At 43.6% G+C, this 20328-nt stretch overlaps 1 protein-coding gene across 2 annotated transcripts in view; it reads right to left on the bottom strand.

Annotated features, from left to right (window-relative positions):
* Positions 1-4547: 4547 nt before the first annotated feature.
* FABP1 (fatty acid binding protein 1) overlaps positions 4548-20328 on the bottom strand; it is a gene marked incomplete at its 5' end in the record, with an annotated part of 95537 nt that continues 79756 nt past the window's right edge. Inside the window, 4 exons of one of the 2 annotated variants that reach the window (XM_082243820.1) lie at positions 4548-4639; positions 6453-6542; positions 7309-7481; positions 10648-10724. In XM_082243820.1, the coding sequence (XP_082099946.1) occupies positions 4586-4639; positions 6453-6542; positions 7309-7481; positions 10648-10714 (384 nt within the window). In that variant the 3' untranslated portion in view covers positions 4548-4585. Of the gene's footprint in view, positions 4640-6452; positions 6543-7308; positions 7482-10647; positions 10725-20328 lie in introns of those variants that run through there. The other variant, XM_082243821.1, reaches the window with a different exon arrangement.

Genomic DNA, 20328 nt, shown 5'->3' on the forward strand with positions numbered 1-20328 from the left:
GCAGCGGCTCTGTCACTGGCTCAGCAGACAAAGTCTCCCGCCGTAGCCGGGAGATCGCACAAAGCTTGCGGGTGTCCGTGAGCCGCCCGCCAAATGCGGGAGACTCCCGCAAGTCACGGGAGACTTGGGATGTCTGGAATCGTGAGTACTCAAGGTCTGCCCAGGGGTCTGCCTAAGAGAGAGGACCACTTCAGAGAGGTCAAAGGGGGCGCAAAGGAAGGGCCCTGAAGTGTTCAGCAATACAGTTTGCTTCAAAGTCAGCTACCTCAGGAAGGAGAATCTTGGGGAGCTTAAAGGGACTTTTCCTACAGTCAGAGGTGAAGTTCTAGTATCTGGCCTTGCTGAGGCGAGCATCAGTCAGTGTTAACCAGCATTAGTAGAGTGTTACCAACGTCAGAGGCGCTCTAAATAGTGCCAAGTAGCATTAATCAGTGTCCCTGCCTAATTGTACATAGGTCAGTTGTTGGAGTATCCCACGTCTCCCTCCTCCCATCCAAGTTAGCAAATAAACCTTAAAAACCAAAGAAACTGGACTGGTTCTTGTCTGAGGTGCTCACACTTGAAAACATGTCTGAAAGTACTGATGTTGCTAGCGGTAAAGTTGCTAGCGGCAAGTTTCTCACATGTGCAGCTAATACGGCAGTCTCTTATCTAATGACTCTGTAACTTTTCTTTTCAATGACACAATGATGGTGCTGGGGGTAGTGGTGGGTTTAGACTAGGGATGAGGTTTGTATGCGTCAATACCCTGGGTTTGAGCTGAATCTTGTGGACGAAGAGGTCCCACTGAATTCATGGGCAGATTTAACCCCCGGTTCACACTATTGTGATGCGGGAACCAGCATGATTACAGTGTGAGTTCCCGCATTGCATCTGTCGCAGGCAGTTCACACTGCCCTCTGCGAACCGCTGCAGGTGTCAATGCAAAGTTAATAAAACCCCCAGATCGGTTCGCAGATCACAGTGCGAACCGTTTCCATAGTGGGGAAAAAAAAAAGGTTCCTGCAGAATTTTCGTACAAATGCAATACAAGTTCAGCCATACAAACTGCATGGCTGAATTTGCATTGCACAGACATCGCATGATGAATGAGTTCACAATAGTTCAAACCCAGGCTCAGGGCCAGTTCACACTGGTGCAATGCGGGAAACCCTGCAAATCCAGTGCAGGTTCCCACATCACACCTGAATCACCAGCAGTTCACACTGCCCTCTGCAAACCACTGCAGGTGTCAATACAAAGTTAGGCTCAATTCACACTTGTACAACTCCAAAGTTGAGCCGACTTTCCAGTGCAACTTTGACAACTTTAGATGAGTGCAACTTGGATATGACTTTGACCAGTGATAATGGACAACGTTTGTACACAAGTTGCAGTGTAGAACATTCAGGTATGACTTTCATGCAACATCTGAGGGTTAACATTGAAGTCTATGGCCCTCAAGCCATAGTGCATGAACTACTCTGAAGTTGCTGCAATTTTAAGTCGCACATACATGAATGGTTATCATTGGAAAACATGGTGAACCACTTGTCATGCAACTTTGATGTCCTAAGTTACACAAATGTGAATGGAGCCCAAATGACAATCCCAGATTGGTTCACAGGTCACAGTGCGAACTGTGAATTCGGACAGGATTCGTATCGCATGGGTGTGATCGGATTCTGGTGCGGACAAAAAAAAAAAAAAAAAAGAAGGTTTTTGGTCCGAACGCAATGCAAATTTAGCCAGTTTGTATGGCTGAATTTGCATCGCACATACATCTCATGTGATCTGCACAGCAATGTGGTGCGAATCACATTTGATGTCTGTCATCCCTACAGTGTGAACTGGCCCTAACAAGGATCATTTTTTTTTTTTTTTACAGCATGATACACTGCATTGCCAGCATTCTTAGAAAGCCAATGATTGGACTTTTGGATAAGGATAAGGGCAGTAAACAGCCATAGTGTGAGCGTATTGGAAGCTACTCAAGAAACGGTTAGGGAGAGCTGGCAAACTAAATACGGAGAGATTTGGGTCGAGTAGGAAACTTAATTTAATTGCTAGCGCTTTGGGCAATCAAACTTATTGTCCCATTTTGTTATTATTGGGGACTTTGTCTGTAATTTTCTTTTCTTTTTTTAATGCGGTTGATTTTTGCTGCCGTCAGGCTTTCTTTTTACAAAAAATGGGCTTTTGTTTCAGAGGTGCATTTTACTTATTTTATAATGATAATTTTTTACGTTTTGGGCGCTCATTGGTTACTTACCATCTTTTCTTGGAGGTGCCTTTGTTCTCAACACACTGCTTCATTTGAAAGACAGAAAAAACTAAGTGCAAGAGTAATGTGCACCCAAACCACCTCATATTATATCACTCACATATCTCTATAGTAAATATAAAATTTAGGCATACACCTGTTAGACCTATTATCCCTGATTAAATCCTCTGCTGTATCCTAAAAGTTTTTTTTCTTTATAACAAACATGTCATACTTACTTGTTCTGTAAAATGGTTTTGCACAGAGCATCCCCAATCCTCCTCTTCCCTGGTCCCCCACTGGCGCTCATGGTACCTCCCTCCTGCCAAGTGCCCCCAGAACAAGAAGAGGGCAGTGATGGCTAACCTTGGCACCCCAGATGTTTTGGAACTATATTTCCCATGATGCTTCACTACACTGCAGAGTGCATGAGCATTATGGAAAATGTAGTTCCAAAACATCTGAAGTGCCAAGGTTCGCCATCACTGCTATAGGGGCTCCCAAGCAGGCTAGCTTCCGAGCCGTTGTTTTGCATGTCTACACACACACACACACACACACACACACACACACACAGAGAGCCATGGCTCAGCCCCACCCCCTCTCATTGGCTGTGATGAGGAGGATGAGTCCCCGGAGAGCCGAAGCTCTCATGCACATCACTGGATCGCGATGGCACTCAGCTAAGTATCAGGTGGGACTGCTGCACAGAGAAGGTTTTTTTTTTTTACCATCATGCATAGAATGCATGAAGGTAGAAAACCTTGAGCCTTTAGAACCACTTTAATTCTTGTAGTAGAAACTGTGCTCCCTGTCTAATACATTTAGGCCTAGACTTAATAAAATTGTCCTGCTGATGGCCAATTTTACACTGCTGTGACATCTGCACTTTCCCTAGTCATGTAATAAAATACTTTTGCCTGTACTCTCTCTAATGCATGGCAAGGCAAGATAGTTTAGTATCAGCGAGAACAGGGACAGCCTCAGTGAACTGTTTTATCTGCTGATCTGTTAGATGAAAAATGGTGTAGCTGTGTTTAGAATTAGGCAATTCCATTCAAACTCATGTTAAATAGGAGTCACTACACACCTGCCATCATTTAAATTGCCTGATTAACCCCAAATAAAGTTCAGCTGTTCTAGTAGGTCTTTCCTGACATTTTTGCAGTTGTATCCTACAACAAAATGCCATGGTCCGCAGAGCTTCCAAAGTATCAGTGGGATAAAGGATACAAAAGAATTTCCAAGGCATTAGATATACCATGGAACACAATGAAGACATCCCCTCCCGCTCCTTGTAATGACAGCCACCATTACAGGACAGCAGATCGTCGGCTATGGACGCCAGTACCAGAGTGATGCCTCTAGCTGCAGGCATCACTCCGGTACAGCACTTCCCAAAATATTGGTAACCTCAGGGGCTGATTCGATCTATTGGGGCCCCCCGATAATCGGTGTTGCCAATCGGTCGATCCCTAATTTGTAGTTTTCTAATCGATCTGAACTCATTGTGAAGAGAAGCTGGTTCTCTTATATTTGAAGTTACAATTTTCTATTCAACTTTCAGAAAACAGCTATATTCTAAAACACATAGGGGGTCATTTACCAAAACTGGAGAACGCAAAATCTGGTGCAATTCTGCATAGAGTCCAATCAGCTTCCAGGTTTTATTGCCAAAGTGTAATTAAGCTGAAGTTAGAAGAGGATTTGCTACCATGAACAGCTGCACCAGATTATGACTGCAACCGTTTTAGTAAACCTCCCCCAGCGTCTGAAGAAAATCTGTAATACCTTACATTAAGTGGGGTTCAATATCATTTTCAAATTTGATTAAAATAATTTGGATGCAATTGTTATTTGATTCGTTTACTACATTGGTTTCTATTGTAATTTGGGAGCAGCCGAACAAACATTTAAACATTTCATGTGAATTTGGAACTGCAGGTCTAGTCTGAATAAAACGGACTGTCATATCCAATGACATGAAACATCCCATGCTCCCGTTACCCCAGAGACCGTATACACTTCTAGTCTACAGCTTAGTAGCAAGATTTTTTTTTTTTTTTTTTAAATGAAGAAATATACCAAGTTTATATATTAAAAAAAAAAAAAAAAAAAACCAATGTGATTTGCGGAGAAATATACGAGACAGATACACAAACTTCCAGTCCAGATAGGATTTGGGGGGGAGATCCCCCCCCCCCCAAAAGATGAAAGACTTCAACAAAATTCCCTTCCCTATTCTGAACAAATAGTTTGGAATCCTTACAATTAGGCCAACGCACACAGTTTATTTTAATTAATGCTTTATTTTACACAGTAAATATAATAAATGTTGCTCTCCTAGGAGACTCTCTTGCTGACCCTTGTGTAGACGATGTCCTTTACAGTCATAACCTGAAAGACAATATAAAGAGTTCATTAGTCAAACTTCAGCCATAATTTTTTTATAGTTAAAAGTAAACCCCTTTTGAATTTTTTTGCCACCTGACTCCATTGGGGAAATTTCCCCGTCTCAATGGCACTTGTTCTGCCTCACCTAAGTATTTTTTCTTTTGTACTGAACTGTATCAAAGTTACTATTGTTTGATGTATGGTGGGTTTGGACCATTACAACTAGTTTACAGTTTGGTTTCTTCCTGTCCTTCCTCCCCATTTACATTGTTAAAGCGGAGCACCAGGCTCCTTTAGAAGTCAGCTGCTGACTTGTTAGGACCCTTACCTGTCCACAAATCTAGCGGTGTCTTCACCCGAGCCTATTTTTCAACTGGCTCCTGGGTGCTGCTGCCTCCATCTCAGCTAAGGGAAACCGACATGAAGCCTTGCAGCTTCACAGCCGCTTCCCTACTTCGCATGCCTGAAGCAAACACAGACAGCAATAATAAAACTTTATGAACTCCATGAGTCACAGATCAATATGCATCCAGGTTGGTGGATCTACTAACTTGCCCACAATCGTTTCCCCAATTTCTTGGGATATCTGCATAGTAGGGACATGCTACATGTGCACACTTTTGCAATGAGGGCCCATTTATCTATGAGAGGAAAGTGTGAAGTTACCTAGATCTAGTTAAAAACCAAGGACACAAGTTGCCCTTTCTTCTGGTCATAGGAACAGCAAAATCTCACATTTGTTAGCAGTATTGGGAGATTCCCCCTGGAATTAATGTCAGCATATTTGGTCAGGGTTCTAATGAGGCCCCAATGTTACGAATTAGGATTTTTGAATGACAACATTTTTGTCTTTGTTAACTTTCTTAACCTAGTAAAACCCTAAATAGTTTTCAGGTCTTGGGAACCCCTTCTAAAACAATGCCCCTAAATTGGTTTTCAGTGGGAAGAATGTCCCCTTCCGGGTAGCTAAAAAGATTAGTGTCATAAGCCCCGTACCAAATGTCGGCTGAACGATCAGCCGTCTTTTGTCCGGTGCTGTCCTGTCGGCTGAAAAGTGCTAAAGACTGCACACGAATTTTGTCGGCCAACAACAGCCGACTGCAGAAGTGATGTCATGTGATGGTTAACTTTCCGTGTGTTTTTTCTTCTCTGAGCATGCCCAGTCTTGCTAATCTGCTGTTTGTCGGCCGAATTCTGTACTGACTGGCGAACAATCGGCCGTTCTGGTGACGGCCAACAAATATTTTAAAGTCTGCACGACAGATTCTGTTCGGCCGAAAATGCGCTGTTGGCTGTCGGAAGCATCATACTAACAAGCCTACAATCGGTCGGCGGCCGAATATCGGTACGTGTGTACGGGGCTATACCCCGACTGTGGTGTTGGCCCTGGAACTATGCAGACAAAATAGTAGTTCAGTCACAATTCAAGGACCCCCCCCCCCCAAAAGTGTCAGTTAGGGTGTCCGATCTGTCTGCCACAGTCCAAAAAAAAAAAAAAAAAAAAAACTTGGTCTAAAATGTTATTTTGGATTAATTTATTTTTGTTAAGGAATGTTATATAGCAGAATGTGAAAATATTGTTTCTCAAAATTGTCGCTCTTAGTTTATAGCACAAAAAAAAACCCCGCCAAATTTGGGTACAGCGTCGCACGACAGCGCAATTGTCCGTTAAAGTAACGCAGTGCCAAATCGCAAAATAGAACCTGGTCATTAAGCAGGAAAACCTTCGGTCTTAAAGTGGTTAAAGATGTATACCAAGCTTCATTTTTGCTTCCCCCACCCAGAGGTCAGGTTTGGACCTTTGCACAAATCTTACATTCGTTAGAAGATCGCCAGAAATTTCGGTGGTGGAGGTTACGCCTTTCAGTTTCACAACAAGCTTGCCACCCTCTAGATTAACGGTAGACTGAAACAAGAATAGAGAATACTTGGTTTCATATGAATTAAATATTTAAAAATGTAATAGAATCAACTTAAACACACGATGGGAGAAATATGGGGCAGACCTTGGTCTGGAAATGCTAGCTTTCTGGCCATGGCTGCAGTGCTTACAGACATTAGAACAAGCATGCAGATCAGGAATATTAGTAGTAGGATCTCCCCATCTGCGTACCTAGTCCAGGTCAATGATCCAGAAAGCATTGAAGCCATCGGATGAACATTGTGACCAGGCAATGTGCATTTTCATCAATTGCAGCCTGCATATTTATCTCGGTATAGAGGTCATTTAAAAAGCAATTTACACAGACTGCAATTTCTATATATGGAGCATCAGAAACATTTTCTCTACAAACAGTGATATATGTACATGCTTAAGAAGCAATTTAACATTGTTTTAATTTTGCCTCTTATTGTACTATATTTGTTGTGCTGTACAATTTTTTTTTTTTGAAGAAAACATGACAGGGGTTATGACTCTACCTTATGCTACCCAAAATAAAGAGAAAAAAAAAAAAAAAAAAAAAAGTTTTGCCTTCAGTTTTACTTTAACAAAATGATGCAATATGGAGGACAAACCTAAGCAATTCATTCCATTTATAGCCAATCAGGCACTAAATAGTAAATCAAAATGAGATTGTATACCGTAATCAGATTTTATATATGGTCAGCCTTAGATTTTCCAAAACAAAGCAGAATAAACTATAGCTTTGAATGTAGCCTCACATCCGTACCTTAATCTTATCGTCGTTTAGTGTTTCTAACTCGGTCTCCTCGCCAATATTGAACTCATTATGAAGAACTTTGGGTCCTGTGGTCACTGTGATCACAAAGTGATTCCCGGTCTGCTTAATTTCTGTTACACTCTTCACATCTTTTCCTTTCTGGATTAACTCGTCTGGAAGACCTGCAGAAATACAGAGATCCCGTGATCTTCAGACAAGATTGTCTACAGATGTGGATGACCAAGCTGATACCGCTCAGCACTTTTATATCCTAAACGACCATCCAGTTGCAGCAGATGGCAGCCTCTCAAAGCTTTTTACAGGCTACCAGCAGTAGGGCTTGACAGGGCTCCTCAACCTTCCACCCATACCCAAACGCTGGAGCCTCATGCACCGGGGTCAAGCACCCAGTGTGCATAAGTCTTAAACGTTCATGCATTTTGCATTCAGAGTATTTAATCTGGATGCACAGCACTCTACCCACTCCAGCTAAACTGAAAGCACCCAAATGCAGATAAAACCACATTATGAATTATACCAGTTAAAATCAATACATGCATTTACGGTTTATGAAATGTCCTAAAAATACATGCAGTATAATCACGTGTCCATGTGAATAAGCCTAAGGCCCCTTTCACATGGGCACCATCTATTCCATCTCATCTCAGCAGGGTATCCAGGCCAATCCTCTGCCGAGTTGGTAAAACACGATAAATGTCACATATATGATCTCTGTCAATTCTAATTTTCCTCCACCTTGTGATGGGAGGGGGAAAAAACAAAAAAAAAAAAAAAAAAAAACAGACCCATGTAATCCCAATGGGTGGCCGGATGCAAGCAGACGACATCAGCTCAGTAAATTGGACTTGGATGAAGAGTTTTTGCGTTTGGACAAAAGGACTTAAACGCACCCTGATGCGGTCAGATTTAGATGGACGCAAGTCCACCCATAGGGATACACGGCAGTCTGGTTTTAATCCATGTATGGACAGCTAGAATGCCCATGTGAAAGGGGCCTAGAAAGATAGCCTACTTTACTTCTCTCCACAATGAGAGACTGCCATAACACTGGATTCTTGTAGCATGTAATCAGTAGTGCAAATTTAACAAACCCAGCATATAAACATATAGTTGGCTTGGTTTGGGCTTGGTGCTAAGCATATCCTTTGAATCTCAAATTTCTTACAAATAGAAGTACTATTACACACAGGGCTTCTTTCCCCAGCAGGAATGCAAGGGGGGGGGGGGGGCAGTTCCAGTACTGAATGTATGCAATGGCAAAGGGTGTGATGGAGGGTCTACAAATGCTGACTGCTGGGGTATCCATTTTTTCTTGGCAGTCTATTATTACTGGGGGCTACTGGAAAGAACTACTCTGTTTAGGGGGAGGGGGGTCTACTGTTGCTGGCAAGTCTATTAATGTTGGCCGCTGGGAGATATGTTGCTGCTGGGGGTCCATTTCTGCTGGCTGCAAGGAGAGGGGGGGGGGTCTAATTTTTATTTCTCCTCTGATTATTACCAAATTTCATACAAAATTACTAACACTACAAAATTCTACCTGCCTCTATATTCTCTAAAAGCGACCGTACAGGTAGCTGGGTAGGGGGTGGAACCAAGGGGCAGTGCTCAGAGGTGGGTAGAGGGCAGAGACAAAGATTTAGAAGACGGGGAGGTCCTGCACTTATTCTAGGGAAAAAAAAAAAAAAAAAAGTCCTGACTACACATTACCCCCCACATATCTATGCTTTGCTTTTATGTTGTTGGATACTGTGCCGTTCATTAAGATCACAGTCTAAGTAACTTGTGCATTGATATTATATAGAGTAATCTTTTAGAAATGAAAAACTAGCTAGAGGTAATTTCCAGCCAATTACTAAGGATTAAGGCCAGATTGATTAGAACTATGTGTGCGCCATCACAGGTATATTCAAACATGCTGGCAGCTGCTAATAGCAGCACGGGTTCAATCAGCGACTTTATTTGTATCTGACCCCCGACCCCTCTTTACTTGGTGGTGTTCCAGGGAAATAATTGAAGGCAAATTCCAAGAAACTTGAAAATGATGCCTTGCAGTGGGGCACTGCAAGGGTTTACTGTTCATTTAGGCCTAAGGACTTACTTTCCCAATACTCCACTCCCCCACATTGCTAGACCAGTTCCCGCATCTTCCACTCTACACTCCTGCAGTCTAAGGTCCTGATGTTATCAAGACCAATGAAGGGTCCATGATGGCACAGCAGGGCAGTCTATTAGCAGACCATGAGGAAAGGCTACCTGCCAGGGGAGCGGAGGATCAAGAAAAAAAAAAAAAAAAAAAAAAACAAAAAAAAACAAAAAACAATTTCTAACTCTTCCCCACTATACCCAAAAACCAACAACAGATTTTGGGCTAACTTGTTTTCCAAGATCATAATAAAAAGATGCTAGTTACATGCATTGGCATAAGCATACTGGATATGTGAAGCCACACACTACTACCAAAGTGCCCCTGCTAAAATAGTCCTATATACACTCCCGATCTATAGGGAGTAGTGGTATGAAGGCATGTTAAAAATGGGTGAACCGAGTAAAATCATTTAATTGCATGCCATTGCTGAGCCTGTCATCTACTAGGACCACCAGATTTTTTTTTTTTTATATCCTGGATCCCCCCCCCCCGGGACGTTCTCCCCCTTGCATTCATATTTTTGGCACCCAAATGCATTACCTTACATTAAACCTCATCTGCCATGTAATTGCCCACCCCATCATTTTGTGCAGGTCGTCTTGCAAGGTTTCCACACCCTGCGTAGAAGATATTGCCCTGCTTAGCTTTGGATCATCTGCAAACACTAAGATGGAGCAGTTTAGGCTACGTTCACAGCTTGGCGTTGCTATTTACAGGCATTTTTAGGTTGACTAGTAACCAATGGAAAAAAAAATTAACGCCTGTAATCTGCCCAAAAAGAAGCTCATGTACTTTGAGTGTTGGGCATTTTGCTTAAAACGTCGGAACGCTCAGATGTGAACAGGGGCCATTGAAATGAATAGGATTTGTCTTGTTGGGTGTTTTGAGCTGATCCTAGAGCAGAAAAACTCCCCCAAAACGCCTACATGTCAACTTAGCCTTAAAGAGGTAACATCACTTAACTGTTCTTCAACAATACTTCCCATTGCATTTCTGTTTTTCATAAACAACAAATCTGCAAAATGCAGGTCTTTACCAACTTCAACCAAACAAGAAAACAGAAGCTAGCAAACTCCCACAAATGTAATCCCATGGCTGGCCTTCTATTGTATTTCCCATGCAACTTAATGAAATAATACAAATAATAATTGAGACAAAGTTGAATATCCTGTTGGTATTACCAATGGCTTTCATGAAAGGCTCAAAGTTCTCCTGGGACTGCAGCTCAAAAGTTCCTGCAAAAGCCATCTTAGAAGGAAGGGTTCACTGATCTTCTATGGAGAGTCAGAGAGAGAATGTGTCACCTCTCCCTTCACTTCTCCTTTATAAGAATCCTATGTAATCTCTTTGATCAGCAATTAGGTGATGTAATCTGCTTTACAACTAGGTTCAAACATTAACACCCGCCTTGCAGTGCATTTCTTATGCTGAGCACTTTGCCATCACTTCTTGTGATAAAAACAGTTAGACTGTCACTTGCACACCCACCCAGCATAGAAGAATAAAGCATAGACGCTAAGCGTACAATACAGGGCGTATCATATGACACTTCTACAGACACCAGGGAGAAATGACAAACTTAGAAACCATTCAAGGTCAATGCGAAATGAAAAGAAAGAAAAGAAAAAAGATGTGTACCTAACAACATTTGCTAATGCAAACATACCATGTGGTAATGGCAACAAGCTTTACACTATTATGGGGTTAATTACTAAAACTTGAGAGTGCAAAATCTGGTGCAGCTGTGCATGGCAGCCAATCAGCTTCTAACTTCAGCTTGTTCAATTAGGCTTTGACAAAAAGAGGAAAAAAAAAGAAAAATACTGGAAGCTGATTGGTTTCTATGCAGAGCTGCACCAGATTTTTCACTCTCCAGTTTCATATCGGGCCAGCTCACACCAAAGAAATGCAGTCCAGATGCATTTCAGATGCTTTCCTTCGTGTGCTTTTTTTTGGCGTGTTTTTGATGCAATCCACTGCATTTTTCCCCCCTCTTTTTTTTTTTATGGGCCATACACACTATAAGATTTTTCTGAAGACTTTTTCCTTTAGATTTACCCAAACAATATAATATGAGGTCAAACCTAAACACTTTCAATTTGTATGCAATCTGGCAGGCCCTTGCACTACATAGAAAAGGTAAATCTGAAGGAAAAAGTCTTCAGAAAATCTTATAGTGTGTATGGCCCTTTAGTCCCAGTTCACACTTCTGCGATGCAGGAACGCTGCGAATATGCAGCTTTGTTCCCACATCGCATTGCACCCCTGGCAGTTCACACCACCTTATGCAATATGCAGGGGGTGTCGTTAACTTTTAATTGAGATCGCATATCGCAGTTCGATCTGCAAGTTCGCACAGAATCGGATAGCACTAGTGTGAACCACCATGCGATCCGATTCTGCTGCGAATAATAAAAAAAAGGTCATGTGCGTTTTTAGTGCAATTGCGGTGCAAATTCAGCCATACAAATTGTATGGCTGAAATTTGCACCGCACAGGGATCGCATGTAATTTAGGAGCAGTGCGCTCCGAATTACATGCAATCTCTGTGATCGCACTAATGTGAACCGGCACTTAACCTTAAATAAGGACATATGCTTTCCAGTGCGTTTTTGGTGTGTTCCAACTTCCAGTGCATTTTTTTATGCGTTTTACAGCGTTCCAATACAGGAAAAATGCAGGATGTTCCATTTTTTTTTTCTGGAACTGGAACACACTGGAACTGCAAGCACTGGTGTGAACTATGCCATTGAAAACCATATAACCTACTTTCCATGCGTTTTTTATGCAGAAAAAAAAAAGTACTGGACTGCTTCTGGTGTGAACTGGCCCTAAATCAACCTCAATCTTGGCAAAGGTATATACAGGCATACCCCACATTACGTACACTCACTTTACATACACTCGCGAGTACGGACACAGCTTGGTCAGCTTGACATGGCACTTCTCCCGGTTGGTTTTAACATTGGCATCTATAGGAAATCTTGGTCGGCTTGGTAAGGTACTTCTCCCAGTCTAACGTTGACTTCTATGGGAAATCTCGGTCAGCTTGACATGGCATTGCTCCCCATCTAAAGCTGGATACACACTATACAACTTTTGTGGTTAGATTTCCTTTAGGCCTCATGCACACGGGGCATTAGAAAAAACGTGCTGCAAAGCTAGTTCTGATGCCGGGAAAAAGCAGCTGTAAAATGTGCTTTCAGTAGCTTTTTCCATTTGCGTTATTGCACATTTGGCCAGCGTTTTTTCTGCCTCCATTCAAAATCAATGGTTTCCTATGGGAGCCTTTTGATTTGAATGGAGGGCGCATCACTGGGGTTCCCCCCAAATCCATACCAGACCCTTATCCGAGCATGCAGCCCGGTACGGCAGGAAGGGAGAGGGGATAAGCGAGCGGCCCCACCCCCCCTGGACCATACCAGGCCACATGCCCTCAACATGGGGGGGTGTGGGTGCTTTGGGGCAGGGGGAGCTCTGCACCCCCCACCCCAAAGCACCTTGCCCCCATGTTGATGAGGACAAGGGCCTCCTCCCCACAACCCTGGCCGGTGGTTGTGGGGGTCTGCGGGCAGGGGGCTTCTCGGTATCTGGAAGCCCCCTTTAACAAGGGGGGCCCCCAGATCCCGGACCCCCTCCCTATGTGAATGAGTATGGGGTACATTGCACCCCTACCCATTCACCCCATAAAAGGCAGTGTATGTAAATAACGACAGGAGACGTTTTGGAAAGTTTATTAAAAATCTTCATCCTGTCTTCTCCACTCTGGTCTTCTCCCTCTCCGCTCTTCTCCCCCTCCGCTCTTCTGGTCTTCTGCTCTTTTGCCCTTGGCTCTTCTTCTTTCTCCGGTCCTCCTCAGACGATGTCTCCGGTGATTATGCCGGTCTCCGGTCTCTGCAGCTTGTTATATAGCCATTGTGGGCGTGGCCGCCCGGTGACGTCATCAGGAGACCCCGCCTCCTTATGTCACAGATGACGTCGTCTGTGACATAAGGGGGTGGGGGCCTCCCGGTGACGTCATCAGGATGCCACGCCCACAATGGCTATATAACAAGCTGCAGAGACCGGCATAACCACCGGGGACAGCGTCAGAGGAGGACCGGAGGAAGAAGAAGACTAGAGGAGGCAAAAGAGCAGAGGGCAGAAGAGTGGAGAGGAGAAGACCAGAAGAGCGGAGAGGAGAAGACCAGAGCGGAGAAGTTCGCTGCCATTAATAGTAATAAAAATAAAAACAATAAAAATGTGGTAAATCTTTCCTGTAGTTAGTAAACGCAATAACTTTTGCGCAAACCAATCAAAATACGCTTATTGCGATTTTTTTTACCAAATATATGTAGCAGAAAACAAATTGACCTAAAACGTTAAAAAATTTAAATTTTTACATTTTTGGGGGGGAATTTCATATAAAAAATGTGAAAAATATTATTTTTTCAAAATTGTCGCTCTTTTTTAGTTTATAGCGCAAAAAATAAAAATCGCACAGGTGATCAAATACCACCAAAAGAAAGCCCTGTTTGTGGGAAAAAAGGATGTCAAATTCGTTTAGGTACAGCGTCGCACGACCGCGCAATTGTCCGTTAAAATCACGCAGTGCCGAATCGCAAAATAGGGCCTGGTCTTTGAGCAGCCAAATCTTCCGGGGCTGAAGTGGTTAAATAAGGACATATGCTTTCCAGTGCGTTTCTGGTGTGTTCCAGAGCATTTTTGATGCGCTTTACAGCTTTCCAGTGCAGGAAAAATGCAGGAGGTTCTACTTTTTTTTCTGGAACTGGAACACACTGGATCTGCAAGCACTGGTGTGAACTATGCCATTGAAAACCATATAACCTACTTTCCATGCATTTTTGATGCAGAAAAGAACCCGTACTGGACTGCTTCTGGTGTGAACTGGCCCTAAATCAACCTCAAGCTTGGCACATACAAAGGTATATACAGGCATACCCCACATTACGTACACTCACTTTACATACACTCATGAGTACAGACACAGCTTGGTCAGCTTGACATGGCACTTCTCCGGTTGGTTTTAACACTGGCGTCTATAGGAAATCTTGGTCGGCTTGGTAAGGCACTGCTCCCAGTCTAACATTGACTTCTATGGGAAATCTCGGTCAGCTTGACCCATACAGATAGTGTATTTACATGCATTTATTGCTTGACTTTAACCACTTGCCTACTGTGCACTTAAACCCCCTTCCCATCCAGGCCAATTTTTAGCTTTCAGCGCTCTCACACTTTGAATGACAATTGCGCAGTCATGCTACACTGTACCCATATGACATTTTTATCATTTTTTTCACACAAATAGAGCTTTCTTTTGGTGGTATTTAATCATCTCTGGGTTTTTTATTTTTTACAAAAAAAAAGAATAAAGACAGAAAATTTTGAAAAAAAAAAAAGTTTTTCTTATTTTCTGCGAGTAAATTTTGAAAATAAATAAATTTTTCTCCTTCACTGATGTGCGCTGATGAGGCGGCACTGATGGGCACTGATAGGCTGCACTGATGGGCACTGATGAGGTGGCACTTATGGGCACTGATGAGGAGCTACTAATATGCCGCACTGATGAGCACTGATAGGCGGCACTGATAGGTGGCACTGATAGGCGGCACTGATGAGCACTGATAGGCGGCACTGCTGGGCACTGAGAGGCGGCACTGAGAGGTGGCACTGCTGGGCACTGAGAGGCGGCACTGATGGGCACTGATAGGCGGCACTGATGGAAACTGGCGGATGGCACTGATGGACACTGACGGGTGGCACTGATGAGCACTGATGGGCGGCACTGATGAGCACTGATGGGCAGCACCATCAGTGCCCACACTCAGTGCCCTTAGTGCTGCCAGTCAGTGCTCATCAGTGCCTAGATGAGCAGGCACTGATGGGCACTGACTGGCAGCACTATGGGCACTGATTGTGGGCACTGATGGTGGGCACTTTGTGTATGTTTTTTACCTTGTGTAATCAGGGCACTGGTGATCAGTGCCCTGATTACATTCTTCTGTGTCCCCAGCGGCTGTCGGCTCCCCCTCCTTCCTCACACGCAGTCTCTGTGTGAGGAAGGAGAGCTGGCGATGAGAGATGATCTCATATGTTTACATATGAGATCATCTCTCATTGCATGGTCCGATCACGTGGTGAATGGCCGCTGTGATTGGCCATTTACCACGATCTGTGATTGGCTGTGTCCAAGGGACACGGCCGACACAGATTTTCCCCGATGCGCGTTTGCGGGAGCGCGTGGGGAGCCTGTTTCTGGGAGGCCGTTTAAAGACGGCCTCCCGGAAATTCGAGTCCGTGCTACAGCCGTACTTCGGCTATAGCGCGGACCGGAAGGAGTTAAGTACATTTTCATTTAACATACATGCTCTCTGGTCCCATTGTGTAATTAAAAGTGGGGTATGCCTGTACTGTACTAAGATGCAGCACACAACAAGGTTACCCACCCTTGAGAAAGGGGCATGTGACCCTGAAACATTGGATTTGAAGTCTCAATCCCTCTATGCTTCCTATGCAATTGGTAATTGTTATCAATTTGCATTCTTTGCTGTATGGTGCACCTTGTATTTACCCTTGAATATGTATAAGTGGGCAGCTGATCTGCCTAGTCACTGATGGGAGGAAGGAGCAGAATGAGCTCAGATACCGTGTCACTGCTGGTAGGAGGATGCAGGGTAGTCAAGCTGCTAAGCTACTAAAGCCCCGTACACACGTACCGATCGTCGGCCGAACGATCGGCCGTCTTTTGTCTGAGGGCTGTCTTGTCTGTTGAAAAGTTCAAAAGACTGCACAAGAATTTTGTCCGCCGACTACAGCCGACTGCAGAAGTGATGCCATGTGATGGTTAACTTTCCTGTTTTTTTTTCTTTTCTGAGCATGCCCAGTCTTGCAAATCTGCTGTCTGTCAGCCGAATTCTGTATTGACTGGTGAACAATCGGCCGCTCTGGTGTCGGCATACAAAAATTTTAATGCTTGCACGACAGATTCTTTTCGGGCGAAAGTGCGATGTCGGCTGTCGGAAGCATCATACCAACAAGCCGAAAATCTTTTCGGCCGACAATCTGCACGTGTGTACGGGCCTTAAGTCACTGCTGGCAGGGGGAGCAGAGTTAGCTGAGCTGGTGAATCACTGATGATGAGAAAAAAATGAGTTGAACTGAGTCACTGCTAGAACGGGTAGATTGCTGAGCTTCAAAATCACTGCTTGGAGGAAGGAGCAGGGTGAGCTGAGTGGCTGCCACTACTGGGTGGGGGGAGCAGGTGAGATGAGATTGCTGGAAAGGGAAACAGGGTGAGCTTAGCTGAACTCCGAACAACTTGAATGACTTTGGAGCTTTTGCTATGACCTTTGAAGATAATTTACCTTCATTACTTAAATGTGTCTGACAACACCTTTTTCTCCACTGGAGTGTATAAAAATACATATTCAGTTTTCTTAGTAAATTGAGATGTTTATTGTATTTTGCACTGGTAGTCAACAGCAGATGGAACATATTTTACAAGGGAATGCACTGCACTTCAGCCCTGCAGTGTATGACCACACTTTTTGAAACAATGGCACATACACTCACCAGCAACTTTATTAGGTACACCTTGCTAGGACCGGGTTGGACACCTTTTGCCTTCAGAATCACCTTAATTCTTCGTGGCATAGATTCAGCAAGGTGTTGGAATCATTCCTCAGAGATTTTGGTCCATATTGACATGATAAAATCACGCAGTTGCTGCAGATTTGTTGGCTGCACATTCATACTGCGAATCTCCCATTGCACCACATCCCAAAGGTAAGGTGACCAGATTTGTAAAATGAGACATTTATATATATTTATTTTTTTTTGGCAAATGGTAAACTATTTTATAAGCATAATTTTCTCAAATGATATATGCAGTGTATGTGGTATGTGTTTATGGAATGATTGTATGATATATACGTTATTTCTCACATTTCGTCCATGGGATAAAAAAAAAGATACTTCTTAGAATTTTTTGAGATAAAACTACCAAATGTTATGAAGATAAGGTAGAGAAAAAAACAGAGTGCAGAGTTCAGGAGTGCATTACATAAAGAATGCAGGGCTCAGGCGTGCGTTATAGAAAGAATGCAGGGCTCAGGCGTGCGTTATAGAAAGAATGCAGGGCTAAGGAGTGCGCTACATAAAGAATGTATAGCTAAGGAGGAGTGCGCTACATAAAGAATGTATAGCTAAGAAGTGCGCTACATAAAGAATGTATAGCTAAGGAGTGCGCTACATAAAGAATGCAGGGCTAAGTAGCACTCAGGAGCGTGCTAGATAAAAAATGCAGGGCTCAGGTGTGTGCTACATATAGAATGCAGGGCTCAGGAATGCGCTACATAAAGAATGCAGGGTTCAGGAATGCGCTACATAAAGAATGCAAGGCTCAGCTGTGCCCATCTCCACAGCCTGACCAGTGCTCAGCAATGCAGCCTCACTAGTGGCCAGCAATGTAGCCTCACCAGTGCCCATCCAATGCAGCCTTACCAGTGCCCATCCAATGCAGCCTGATCAGTGCCCATCCAATGCAACCTGACCAGTGCCCATCCAATGCAGCCTCACCAATGCCCAGCAATGCAGCCTGACCAGTGCCCAGCAATGCAGCCTGACCAGTGCCCAGCAATGCATCATGACCAGTGCCCAGCAATACAGTCTCACCAGTGCCCAGCAATGCAATCTCACCAGTGCCCATCCAATGCAGCCTGAGCAGGTCCCATCTATGCAGCCTGACCAGTCACCAAGAATGCAGCAAGACCAGTGCCCATCCAATGCAGCCTCACCAGTGCCCAACAATGCAGCCTCACCAGTGCCCATCCAATGCAGCCTCACCAGTGCCCATCATCCAATGCAGCCTGACCAGTTCCCAGCAATGCAGCCACCACCACCAGCCTGAACTTTTGATACAAGGCAGGATGGATCCATGCTTTCATGTTGTTTACACAAAATTCTGACCCCACCATCTGAATGTCACAGCTGAAATTGAGACTCAGACCAGGTAACGTTTTTCCAATCTTCCATTGTCGAATTATGGTGATCCTGTTCAAACTGTAGCCTCAGTCTTCTGTTCTTACCTGACAGGAGGGGTACCCGGTGTGGTCTTTGCTGCTGTAGCCCGTCTGCTTCATGGTTCGAAGTGTAAGCCATTCAGAGATTGTATTCTGCATACCTTGGTTGTAACGAGTGGTTATTTGAGTTACTGTTGCCTTTCTATTATCTCAAACCAGTCTGCCCATTCTCCTCTGACCTCTGACATCAACAAGGCATTTTCTTCCACACAACTGCCGCTCACTGGATATTTTCTGTTTTTACCACCATTCTCTGTAAACCTGAGAGATGGTTGTGCGTGAAAATCCCAGTAGATCAGAAATTTTTGAAATACTCAGACCAGCCGATCTGGCACCAACAACCCTGCTACGTTAAAATCCCTAAATCCCCTTTATTCCCCATTCTGATGCTCAGTTTGAACTTCAGCAAGTCATCTTCAGCACATCTAGATGCCTGAATGCATTGAGTTGCTGCCATGTGATTGGCTGAGTAGCAATTTGTGTTACTAAGCAATTGAAGATGTGAACCTACTACCTAATAAAGTGGCCGGTGAGTGTATATTAACTGATCATTGCAAAGTCCTACTAATTTAGGAAGGCTCGGACAATGATCAGGATGGCTATGAACAAATTTAGACCCCCAGTAGAGACTTGGAGCTAAGAGATCTTGTGCAGATCTGTCTACTTTGCAGAATTTTCCTAAAGGCGTCCATCGATGGATCGAAATTTGTCAGGTTCAGCAGGAACCAGATGAATTTCAATCCAACTGTGGGCTGGCTGGTTGTACTGAAGTTAATCTATTGATTGACTTCAGTACAACCAGTCTGTCTGGGTTTTTTCTTGTGATCACTGCTGGCGGCTATAGCTGCCTGCATTGATCATTTTATTCTGCTGGTGGGGAAGGATCCCTGCTGGCAGAACACATCAGCTCTGTGGGAGGGATTCCCCCATCGACATTGACTGTGTTGATGGAAATTGAGCAATTTTCTTTCCTTAAACCCATTGTTGAAGGAAAGAAAATTGCATAATGTATGGCTAGCCTTAGTCAAATAACCTTGACTTATGCTCTGTCTGAGGTGTTTAGTTGAGAACACAAATTTTGGAAGAGTGCAAAAAAAACCTACACAGATCTGAAAGTGTTGGCGTACCGAAGGGTGGAAAGGGTTTATGGCAGCATGAGCTGGATTAATGCCAAATGGTGTCCACAATCTGCTTCTAACGGAAATTCTAACACCCATTAGTACATCTGTACAGTTTATAAAGTGCATTTGATTTTCATTATCTTTCATGAAAGTACAAGTTCGACAATGTCCGGTCATCTGCTGGCAAAATAGGCTGGAACTTTTCTGTTTCCCACTTCCACTATCTTCCTCTCTATCCATTCCCTATACTCCTCTCTGTATTCTCATTTATTTTCTTTTACCTTCCATTTACATTCTTCCTGCTTCTGGTATCCAGCTTCCTTCAGCAGTTCAGCTCCATTACGATAGTTTTAATTGACCTATGAGGATCTTATAGGACTTTGGCAATGAGACAATATGTGTTTCCCAGCTCAAGCAAAACTTAATAATTTGATACCTTTGTTATTTCACATGATTTTTTTTTGCTTTGTCTGGAAATTTTGGTAAGATGAAAATAATTGTAGCACCCTCTAGTGTGTTACTAGTGTGTGTGCTGGAAAATGTATGTCTGTCTCATGCTTAAACCTGTGAGTCTTTAATTGGGTCATTGGTTTACTTTAGTTGAGGGCTGGGTGACTCATACAGACAACTCTCTGGTGCCTCCCACTGGTTCTGGAAAGTT

The sequence above is a fragment of the Pelophylax lessonae genome (assembly GCF_965119305.1).
Source record: "Pelophylax lessonae genome assembly, chromosome: 1".
Lineage (NCBI taxonomy): Eukaryota > Metazoa > Chordata > Amphibia > Anura > Ranidae > Pelophylax > Pelophylax lessonae.